This window comes from Haliotis rufescens, unplaced genomic scaffold (genome assembly GCF_023055435.1).
Source record: "Haliotis rufescens isolate VD_foot unplaced genomic scaffold, xgHalRufe1.0.p SCAF_4, whole genome shotgun sequence".
NCBI classification, from domain to species: Eukaryota; Metazoa; Mollusca; class Gastropoda; order Lepetellida; family Haliotidae; genus Haliotis; species Haliotis rufescens.
Window position 1 is genome coordinate 48,033,282 of NW_025964112.1, and position 12,558 is coordinate 48,045,839.

General features: G+C 40.9%; 1 protein-coding gene across 1 annotated transcript in view; it reads left to right on the plus strand.

Moving 5' to 3' along the window:
- The first annotated feature begins 7,877 nt into the window (after positions 1 to 7,877).
- Positions 7,878 to 12,558, plus strand: part of LOC124151747 (transcription factor Sp9-like) — a 32,796-nt gene continuing 28,115 nt past the window's right edge. The window contains exon 1 of the mRNA XM_046524366.2: positions 7,878 to 8,214. Coding sequence (XP_046380322.1) covers positions 8,074 to 8,214 — 141 coding nt within the window. The 5' untranslated portion in view covers positions 7,878 to 8,073. The remainder of the gene's footprint in view (positions 8,215 to 12,558) is intronic.

Sequence of the window (12,558 nt, forward strand, 5' to 3'; positions counted from 1 at the left end):
GTGGTGTGTGCCTCCATCACCATATCGCCATGACGACCGTGATGGAAATCTTTACTATGATATCGCCATGAAGGCAGTGATGTGTGCCTCCATCACCATATCGCCATGACGACCGTGATTGGAATCTCTACTATGATATCGCCATGACGGCAGTGGTGTGTGCCTCCATCACCATATCGCCATGACGACCGTGATTGGAAATTTTACTATGATATCGCCATGACGTCACTGGTGTGTGCCTCCATCACCATATCGCCATAACGACCGTGATTGGAAATTTTACTATGATATCGCCATGACGGCAGTGGTGTGTGCCTCCATCACCATATCGCCATGACGACCGTGATGGAAATCTTTACTAAAATAGCGCCATGACTGCAGTGGTGTGTGTCCCCATCACCATATCGCCATGACGACCGTGATTGGAAATTTTACTATGATATCGTCATGACGACGGTGGTGTGTGCCTCCAGCACCATATCGCCATGACAACCGTGATGGAAATCTTTACTAAAATATCGCCATGACGTCAATGGCTTGTGCCTCCATCACCATATCGTCATAACGACCGTGATTGGAATCTTTACTAAAATATCGCCATGACGGCAGTGGTGTGTGCCTCCATCATCATATCGCCATGACGACCGTGATTGGAATTTAAACTATGATATCGCCATGACGGCAGTGGTGTGTGCCTCCATCACCATATCGCCATGACGACCGTGATTGAATTTTTTACTATGATATCGCCATGACGGCAGTGGTGTGTGCCTCCATCACCATATCGCCATGACGACCGTGATTGGAAATTTTACTATGATATCGCCATGACGACAGAGGTGTGTGCCTCCATCACCATATCGCCATGTCGACCGTGATTGGAAATTTTACTATGATATCGCCATGACGGCAGTGGTGTGTGCCTCCATCAACATATCGCCATGACGACCATGGTGGAAATCTTTACTAAAATAACGCCATGACTGCAGTGGTTTGTGCCTCCATCACCATATCGCCATGACGACCGTGATTGGTATCTTTACTATGACATCGCCATGACGGCAGTGGTGTGTGCCTCCATCAGCATATTGCCATTTCGATCGTGATGCGAGTTTATATCATGACGGCAGTGATGCGTGTCTCTTCCAAAATATTTCCATGACGGCACTGAGGAGCGTCTGTACCACCTTAACGCCATGACGGCACTGAGGAGCGTCTATACCACCTTAACGCCATGACGGCACCGAGGAGCGTCTGTACCACCTTAACGCCATGACGGCACTGAGGAGCGTCTGTACCACCTTAACGCCATGACGCCATTGAGGAGCGTCTATACCACCTTAACGCCATGACGGCACTGAGGAGCGTCTATACAACCTTAACGCCAAGACGGCACTGAGGAGCGTCTGTACCACCTTAACGCCGCCATGACGGCACTGAGGAGCGTCTTCACACCTTAACGCCGCCATGACGGCACTGAGGAGCGTCTGTACCACCTAAACGCCATGACGGCATTGAGGAGCGTCTATACCACCTTAACGCCATGACGGCACTGAGGAGCGTCTATACAACCTTAACGCCATGACGGCACTGAGGAGCGTCTGTACCACCTAAACGCCATGACGGCATTGAGGAGCGTCTATACCACCTTAACGCCATGACGGCACTGAGGAGCGTCTATACCACCTTAACGCCATGACGGCACTGAGGAGCGTCTATACAACCTTAACGCCATGACGGCCAATGTTGAGACGGCAATCTACATGACAGCAGTGTTGAGTAACAATCATCTCAATAAAAGCAGTGACGCATGTCGGTATCACTATCAGTGTGAGAGCAATGACGCATATTGGTATAACTGTGTGACAGCAGTGACGCATGTCGGTATCACTATTAAGGTGAGAGAAGTGATGCATGTCAGTATCACTATCTGTGTGACAGCAGTGACGCTTGTCGGTATCACTATCTGTGTAAGAGCAGTGACGCATGTCGGTATCACTATCTGTGTGACCGCAGTGATGCATGTCAGTATCACTATCCGTGTGACAGCAGTGACGCATGTCGGTATCACTATGTGTGAGGGCTTTGACGCATGTCGGTATCACTATCCTTGTGACAGCAGTGACGCTTGTCGGTATCACGATCTGTGTAAGAGCAGTGACGCATGCCAGTATCACTATCTGTGTGAGAGCAGTGACGCTTGTCGGTATCACTATCTGTGTAATAGCAATGATGCATGTCAATATGACTATCTGTGTGAGAGCAGTGACGCTTGTCGGTATCACTATCTGTGTAAGAGCAGTGATGCATGTCAGTATCACTATCTGTGTAAGAGCAACAATGCATGTCAGTATCATTATCTCTGTGACCGCAGTGACGCATGTCGGAATCACTATCTGTGTGATAGCAGTGACGCATGTTAGCATCACTATTTGTGTGAGAGCAGTGACGCATGTCGGTATCACTATCTGTGTGACAGCAGTGATGCATGTCAGATTCACTATCTGTGTGAGAGCAGTGACGCATGTCGGTATCACTATCTGTGTGAGAGCAGTGATGCATGTCAGTATCACTATTTGTGTGAGAGCAGTGACGCATGTCGGTATGACTATCTGTGTGACAGCAGTGACGCTTGTCAGAATCACTATCTGTGTGACCGCAGTGGCGCATGTCGGTATCACTATTTGTGTGAGATCAGTGATGCATGTCGGTATCACTATCTGTGTGACAGCAGTGACGCTTGTCGGTTTCACTGTGTGAGGGTTGTGACGCATGTCGGTACCACTATTTATGTGACAGCAGTGACGCTTGTCGGTATCACTGTGTGAGGGCTGTGACGCATGTTGGTACCACTATTTGTGTGAGCAGTGACGCTTGTCGGTATCACTATTTGTGTGACAGCAGTGACGCATGTCAGAATCACTATCTGTGTGAGAGCAGTGACGCATGTCGGTACCGCTATTTGTGTGAGAGCAGTGACGCTTGTCGGTATCACTATTTGTGTGAGAGCAGTGACGCATGTCAGAATCACTATCTGTGTGACCGCAGTGGCGCATGTCGGTATCACTATTTGTGTGAGATCAGTGATGCATGTCGGTATCACTATCTGTGTGACAGCAGTGACGCTTGTCGGTTTCACTGTGTGAGGGTTGTGACGCATGTCGGTACCACTATTTATGTGACAGCAGTGACGCTTGTCGGTATCACTGTGTGAGGGCTGTGACGCATGTTGGTACCACTATTTGTGTGAGCAGTGACGCTTGTCGGTATCACTATTTGTGTGACAGCAGTGACGCATGTCAGAATCACTATCTGTGTGAGAGCAGTGACGCATGTCGGTACCGCTATTTGTGTGAGAGCAGTGACGCTTGTCGGTATCACTATTTGTGTGAGAGCAGTGACGCATGTCAGAATCACTATCTGTGTGAGAGCAGTGACGCATGTCGGTACCACTATTTGTGTGAGAGCAGTGACGCATGTCGGTACCACTATTTGTGTGAGAGCAGAGACGCATGTCGGTATCACTCTTTGTGTGAGAGCAGTGACTCTTGTCGGTATCACTGTGTGAGGGCAGTGACGCATGTCGGTATCACTTCTCTCTGACAGCAATGATGTATGTCACTAAATCCACATCACCACGACAGCACATGACGCATGACAGCAACTCTACACACTCTACATCAGAGACAGCACGACGCAGCGCAGCACATGACGCATGTCAGCACCTCTGTATCACCACGACAGCACATGACGCATGACAACAACTCTACACACTCTACACCAGAGACAGCACGACGCAGCGCAGCACATGACGCATGTCAGCACATCTGTATCACCACGACAGCACATGACGCATGACAACAACTCTACACACGCTACATCAGAGACAGCACAACGCAGCGCAGCACATGACGCATGTCAGCACCTCTGTATCACCATGGCAGCACGTCTATATCACCATGGGAGCAATGACGCATGTCTTCACCTCTATATCACCATGACAACGACGCATGTCACGTCTTTATCACCATGACAACGACGCATGTCACGTCTATATCACCATGGCAGCAATGACTCATGTCAGCACCTCTATATCAACATGAAAAGTACCACTATGTTCGTTCGTTTGTTGTTGTTTAACACCGCACTCAGCAATATTCAAGGTGGTCTGTAAATAATCGAGTCTGGGCGAGAGAATCCAGTGATTGACATCATGATCATACATCCATGCAAATGCGATACTACATGCATCAACCAAGTCAGCGAGTCTAACAACGCGATCCCGTTAGTCGCCTCTTACGACAAGCATGGGTTGCTAATTACCAATTCTAACTCGCATCCTCACGGGTAAGTACCACTACGTCACCATGGCAGCATAGCCCGTGTCTGTAATCGTATGGTTACGACAACATTGACACGTATCAGAATTGCATTCATTAACGCGATCAAGATTGTCCAAAACTGGAGGGATATAATAAACTTAAATAAAATTCACAGATAGAGCACAACAATGGAAAGAAAAGTTATCACAAGTTTACAACAACAACAACAACAAACAAAAAGTCTCATCGGTGACAGAAGTTTTGATTTGGTATTCATTCAATCGCAATATTGCGACAGTTCACAGCTGGCCATAGCCAATAATTATTATTCCCTTTAAGCTCCGGTGACACCCAACCTTAATTAAACCATCCATAGCCAAGTTCTTCTCGCTATCCTATGTCTGAGAGCGGCTAATGTGGCTTTTGGAGGAGCACTCGAAATGAAGTCACAAAGTTGCGGCCATCGCGGACACCACCACAATAATTGCATGGCGCGGCCCTCTCCGCACGCACATCACATACAACAATTCTGGCCGTGCGCTCGCGAACCCGTGCTGCTGATGAATGTGATTGATGATGGCAAGGATAATTGGACCCGATCAAACGCAATCCAACTTGAGCTCGTGTCGATTACCGATAATGAATTCTCCATAAATAAACACTAAAGACTCCGTTTTTCCAAAGTTCCGGAATTTTGCCGGGGTAAATAATAGGCTAGGACCAGTGGAGTAGACAGGGGCAGAGGAAAGCTGTTATTATGCGCTGCTCCCGAGTCATCAAATGGCCCAAATCATCTTCAGCTATAAATGTTTTAATGAAGTAACGGTGCCCAATTCTCTTCCGAGGCAGCACTTAATATCAATTTTGCTCCTGCTATTTCCACTCATTACGCCTGACCCCCCTTACAACAAGGAGTGGAGGAGATAACACGAACCGGTCGTGTCTTAGTTTCCGTAATTTAACCTTATTATAAGACACTGCGGCCAGTTGTTAGGCAAATAGTGGTAGTTTGATGTCCACGACGCATACGAGTAACTTTTCTTTCTAACGGAAGAGCTCCGTTAAAAAGCAAAATCTGCTTGCGCCGTATGGTAATCGTGCCCGCATTTTAATAAAACTTTCATTAACTGCTTTTATAGTTGTAATTATGTTATTATGGGTAGTTTTGAGAGATAACGATTCCCCAACAACTATCTTCAATTTTGTAACGTTATGTATACAAGATTGATTTTTTTATTCAATGCATTTGTTTGAAAAGTCTCGAATAAAGACTTGAGTTAGTGTTTTTTCCACTTCAATCGAACAAAGCTACAAAAAGGTTTTAATACCAGAAAGTGCACGAGAGTATTGATTTTCACTTAAATCTTAGAATTTTGTGTTTATCAAAAGGAATGATACATCAAGCTGTAAAATAATCCCCCGAGTAAAGAGATAATTATTAAGAAGGCGAAATGACATTCATATTCCTTTGTGTGAGTGCCTATTATTCATAATTATACGTAGATGAAAATACATTGAAGTGAGCTAATAAACTAATTGTGTATGGTAAGGAATTATGGACATGCGATTAAAACGAATCAAGAAATAAAAATATATTACAAGAAAATATCGACAGAGAAAATACCCATGATGTCTGGTGCCATTTTATTCCCAAGAGGACATGAACATGTGATATAGTTACTGTCATACATGTTAAATCGGTTTATATCGTTTAAATTAGCATCATACTATCAACAGTTCGCCCGTTGAGTCTGCCTACTTGTTTTTTCCAAGCCACATATAAATATCTAGACAATCTGGTATCTGGCATATTTCGTAACGATAGATAAATAACGAGTCAGAGTGAAATAATAATAATAATAATAATAATAATAAAAACAAAAATAATAAAAATAAAAATAATAATAATAATAATTCACGAGGTCACGAAATATGTGAGGGTTCTGTATTATGCTTCTTACAGTATTCAAGCCTTATTGTAAAAAAAACGAAGAAGCTTAATAAAAAAACACAATACACTTGTATATAACACAAGATTAATCAAAATGTAAGACATGATACATGTCAAACATAAATATAACACGAATTTAAAACGGTAAAGTGGTCTGTCTCCCGGACCTTAGGGAATATATTAAACACAGGAATCCAACAAGTCTAGACTGCTTCAGCTCTAGGAAACATTGTTCTTTCATGTTGGATTTTATTTTATATTTTGTAGATATATATTTTTAAATAATATAACTTAAGTCTGATATTAAAGCATCGGATCCAGTTAACAATTTGCAGGACCATAAAAGGTATATGATATATAATTACGTTCATTATCTGTGATAACATTAACAGTTGTTGAATGAGATAGTTTTAATAATGTTCATGGTGTCAAATATAAACACACTCTCGAGACAGGGGTAGTGAGGATTGTGGTTACGGAAGGGATGACATTTGCGTTTGGTCATTAAACCAAATAATGTAGTTTATACATGTAAGTGTAAAAAATGAATAAAGTGATGAAATGTGTGCTTGTGACTTTGAGGTTTTGCGTTCATGCACATATAAAGCGACATAACCGTGAGAAATATCTGCAAAAATCACAGTACATTGTACGATTCCGACTACGCCATAAACACATGTTAATAAATCATTAGTAAATCGTGATGATACAGGTGTTCGCGGAAAACTGAAATATCCTGCCCTAAGGGTGTCACTCGTTACAAACACATGCAAAGGCAAGTCGATTGTTCGCCCGACAAAAAACAGGGGAACATAGGATACAAGTCAAAATAGGGATCAATTTCACTGAATTCATTGCTTGCCGTCCAGTTATGAGCTCAATTTATACAACACAAAACAGTAATACAATTAAAACGCATTGTGTCCTAATTATATAACTAAATCCATAATAATAAAATCATATTTCAATATAAAAAAACAAATGAATGATACAACTTATAAAACACATGCACTGTTGTCGAAAAAGCGTCAACAGCTCTGTAAAAAGCACATTGTAATAGTATCAAGCGTACCAATCATTTATTAATAAATTCATTAATCAAGCTTGACAATCAGTAACATATTACCATTTAATGAATAACTTCAAACGCAACAGCACTTCGGATCAACAATCTAAAACCTTTTTTTTCAAAAACATACGAACGGGAATTCCATGACCAGACTTGTTGAATTCTTTCGTGGTGATTTCAAACAAGCATACCCTATTCAAAGTATCTGTTTCATAAAATGTGTCCTCCAAGGGTTAAAGTAAAGTGGGAGTTTCGAGGGCTTAAATGAGTCATACCATGACAATTGTTATTTTTTCTCCAGAGCAGCCAAGTTGGCCCGTTCCTAATAATCCACAGTCCACCTAACAGATGATAATTTATGAGCTGCGCAGCGAGAGCCGACGGGGCAGGGAAGACGGAGACAACAATCAAAGACTAATCAGCCCAATGATAGGTACCCTGCCTTAATTGTACCTTAACATCTCGCATATTGGGCAACAAGCGCAAAATATCATGTAAAGTAAACACCAGGTTGCCACAAACATAAATTATTGAGTTGACTCTTCTATTGATGTTTTGTGGTGGGGAATCAACCCATGGCATATCTTATTCCACTTGTGGTGCTGAAGCCTTTGGACTATTTACCTGTTTTCCACGGACTTTAAGACCTACCTGCTGTAATTACCTGTGTGAAGAGTCTGGGAAGCGCATTGTAGCCGTGGTCACAGTAGTCTAATACCCGTGTGCTGCCCATGTTTGGCTTTGCTGTTGGAGCCAACAAAGTCAACTTCTCTCTCCCGACATCAAAAGTTGTCAGTGTCATTCAGACCGTTGCTAGTCGGACAACTTATGTAACACACTATCAGCTTATGGAACACGAACCGAAATTGGAGGTATGTGTGAAAATATTGAAATCAATGTATATAAAACTGTTTCTAATAGAAGATAAAATACATGTACATGTAAAGTCCTCAATGTGAAATGTACCTCATTGAAGATATTCACGAACAATGTGTTAAGAGCTTTAAAGGGTTCCAAAGTATCAAACAATTGTGTGCATGGGATTAATTAGGCTATCTACAGTTTCCAGTGCTCAAAACAAAGTATTTGCTTAGTCTTAATTGCTTAATAGACTATTTGCTTAATAAGGAAGAGAATATATGGATGTCAACTTCTTTAATTAAGAGGAACACAACGTTTCGGAGTATATGTTCACTCCTTCACCTGATGAAGGAGAAAGCATATGCTCCGAAACGTTGTGTTCCTCATAATAAAGAAGTTGACATCCATATATTCTCTTCCTTATGTGTATCACTTCTAAATGCCTTTCAAAGATCTATTTGCTTAATAGTTTTTGTCACACAGAAAATTCTCTCTAACACAAAATAGTTCATGTTAGTTATTCGGTCTTAATTACCTTCGTGTGTCCTTTAAGAGGGTTGCTGTACATAATTAAATGGCAATAGTTCGTCAAATAGGTTTTCATAAACACTTCATAGATAGTTTATATTTTCACGTATCACGTACGCTTCAGCCTACCTGCAGCTGTTAGTTACACATGCACAATTACCTGTTATGGGTGCAAAAGCCCCATTCCCGTCTGATGTATTTGTGTAAAAGAAATGGTATAGTTTTCGCCTTTTCTCTGTTCATGTGAAAAGATTTCTTTCTTTACCCGATGACAAATTATTAACAAGGCTACTGCACGTATAGTTTACGTGCTGTGTGTTTCTTTTATTAATGGTTTAGTGTTTCTTATGAGTGCAATTACGCTTAATAAATAAAACCCGACAAAACCGTTTCCATAATTATAAAAAAAAATGTCTGCTAAAAGCAGTCCACAGTACGTACCGACTATTTCATGAGCAATAGTGATGATACCACCGCCGTCATATAGCTGGAATATTGCTGGGTGCGGCGTAAAACAACAAACAAACACAACCAAGTGATCCCGTAAAAGGTGACTGTATCATGCCCCGGCGCTGGCTCCTGTTGCAAACCCAAGGGCAAGTATAACTGTTCACCTTAAAAACACACGGGAACATGGCAAAAGTCAATACATTGTAATTGCCTCGTATATTATGTCAGTGATGCGTCAAATTTCAAAATATCCTCCAAGTGTCTATCATACAACCTTTTGAAAGGTTTGCTGCTGAAGCTTTGACTGATGTAACCTATTGAAAGTTTACATCCCTCTTGTCGTGTGGTAGTTTTGTCACTCTGAATCACTCAAGCATACATACATACATACATACATCTAATTATGAAACATTCGAGGTTTCACAGATCTCTTTTATTTCTAGTTCAGGTTGGAAATCAGTGGAAGGGAACTGGGTATATTTGAAAAACATCATAATCCTGAAGCTTGTTTCCCTTGTTTCTATTTTGCCAATCCGGGCAGAAAATGTTACACAAATCCAATGTATATATAACAGCATTCGTTTTCATTTTGTTTTGTCTCGGAATACATGTGTAATTCATCCTTTTCGTATTCTAAACATTCAAACAGGCACCAGACTGTTCAGAAACCTGAAACGTTGCAATTCTTATGTGGGTATACTTTCCCACATAAAGGTACTAGAAAAGTATTCTTCAAGCTCATGTACAGGTTGAACTACAACACAAAATAATTAATCACACTATTCAAATGCACATACATTGTGTAATTATATTCATGATAAAATTTGAAGCCCGCATTAACACTGTATCGACTAAGATAAATGCAACCTTTATTCAAAACAGTTTACTTTCGCAGCCAATATTAATATGAAGATGACTGAAAAAGTTAATATTCGCATTAAGAATTCTAAATACATATTTTGTTGAGACAGGTATTTGTGGAAAGAGAATAAACACATTATCTCGTATTACTTTCTTACAGCTTGTTAATATGGATGTATTTATGTCCGTGATAATCGTTATTTAGACGGCAAGCATACAGTTTATTTCAGCCTTGTCACAGAAGAAATGGTTAACGTTGAAAACATGTCATTGATTTGTATGTATTAAACAGTTACATTATGAATGTATAATTTTCATCAGCATTTTGCCTTCTGTGAAATCTGTTTCAGTAGAAAACAGAGATGATATTCTCCGGTGTTGACGTTATATATGTCTTACTATTATTTGTATTCCTTGAAAAATGATGATGGCTTCTTGTGCAAATGTATTTCACATACAAACTTTTGTCGTTTTGTATTAGATCATCTTATGCTTTCCCTTCTTAATCAATGCACCACAGTCTGCGGTTGTAATGGAAACTTATTGTTTTGTTTGTTTGTTGTTTAACGCCACACTCGGCATTATTCCAGCTATATGACGGCGGTCTGTAAATAATCCAGTTTGGACCAGACAATCCAGTGATCGACATCATGAGCATCGATCCACGCAATTTTGATCGATGACATGCATCAACAAAGTCAGCGAGCCTGACCACCCGATCCCGTTAGTCGCCTCTTACGACAAGCATAGTCGCCTTTTACGGCAAGTATGAGTTGCTGAAGACCTATTTTATCCCGGTTCTTCACGGGTCAGTTACAAAATGAATCAAATGTTCAAGATATTGTTTTCATTGTGTAACACACTAGCATGATACTAGCAGATAATATTTGGAAAGGTACACCATATACATACATCCACATATGACAAGATATTACCTACGTTTTTTAAGGTACCTTGACATATGCCTGGTGATGTGACTTTCTAAAGATGACAAAATGTTTTACATACTTGCAAAATTGCTACAGGATAATCAGTGTCGTGACATAAAATGCCCATCACGCTATAATGATCATGACTGTTCTCTTCTCCATTAGTTAATCGTGGTCTTTTTAAGTATGCCATAGACATTAAATTATATATCACCTCCCTACAAATACCGACCGCTAAGCACTCAGTTCTAATTATTAAGGAATACGTTTGCAAAATCACATAACAATAAATTAGTAGAGACACATAGTACGTTCATTCTCATTTATCATTGAATTTTCTTTCAATTACTTTTGTTTGTGATTTAACGCCGCACTCAGAAATATTCCAGCTAGATGACGGCGGTCTGTAAGTAATCGAGTCTGGACCAAACCATTGTACTTTATCGTTGGTGAATGTTAACATTCGTTTTTTAAATTATCCCTGAAGATCCGGGGTAGTATAGGCCTTCAGCAAACCATGCTTGCCATAAAAGGCGACTAAAGGGATCGGGTGGTCAGGTTCGCTGACTTGGTTGATGCATGTCATCGTATCCCAATTGCGTGGATCGATGCTCATGATGTCAATCACTGGATTGTCTGGTCCAGACTTGATTATTTACAGACCGCCGTCATATAGCTGGAATATTGCTGAGTGCGGCGTTAAATAACAAACAAACAAAACAAATTTTAAAATTACAATTTTTCCTGGAACATGTTCATTTTCACAAGAGTTACGACAAAGTAATTCCATTATGCTTGGTTTTATCGCCCTGTGTAATCTTATCATAGTTCTGATATTTGTAGGACATTTACTTGACTTCAGACCATCACATCTGCATGTCAGATTTGGGGGTAGTAGGAGTATACTGTTTTTGATAAACGGACGATTTATTTCGTTTTGCAGGTGAACACAGGTAAATCCGATTCTAGAAAAAAAGGTTTATTCATATAATCTCTACCAATTAACCTGTAATTCTTCATTTGCAAAGTGTGTTGATTTTACGTTCTTTGGTTCTTCCTTATTATTTTCCAATAGTCACCAGACCCGTGAAGATTCCGGGGTAGAATAGGTCTTCAGCAACCCATGCTTGCCGTAAAAGGCGACTATGCTTGTCGTAAGAGACGACTAACGGGATCGGGTGGTCAGTCTCGCTGACTTGGTTGAAACATGTTATCGATCCCAATTGCGTGGATCGATGCTCATGATATCAATCACTGGATTGTCTGGTCCAGACTCGATTATTTACAGACCGCCCTCATATAGCTGGAATATTGCTGTGTGCGGCGTTAAACAACAAACCAACAAACCAGCCATGGTTAGAGCTGCGTCGCCCTTTGTTTCAAAGCAAAAATATTTCTTAAACGTTTTTCTTTATTTTGAAGCAGCAGAATATCGGCTCTTGTACACAGCAGATTTTATTGAAAATTGACATATAATGTTTAGTTTCAACAAAATTAGAAGTAGTAGCGATTATGGTTTTACGCCGCTTTTAGCAATATTCCAGCAATATCACCAGAAGTGGGCTCCTAACATTGTACCCATGTCGG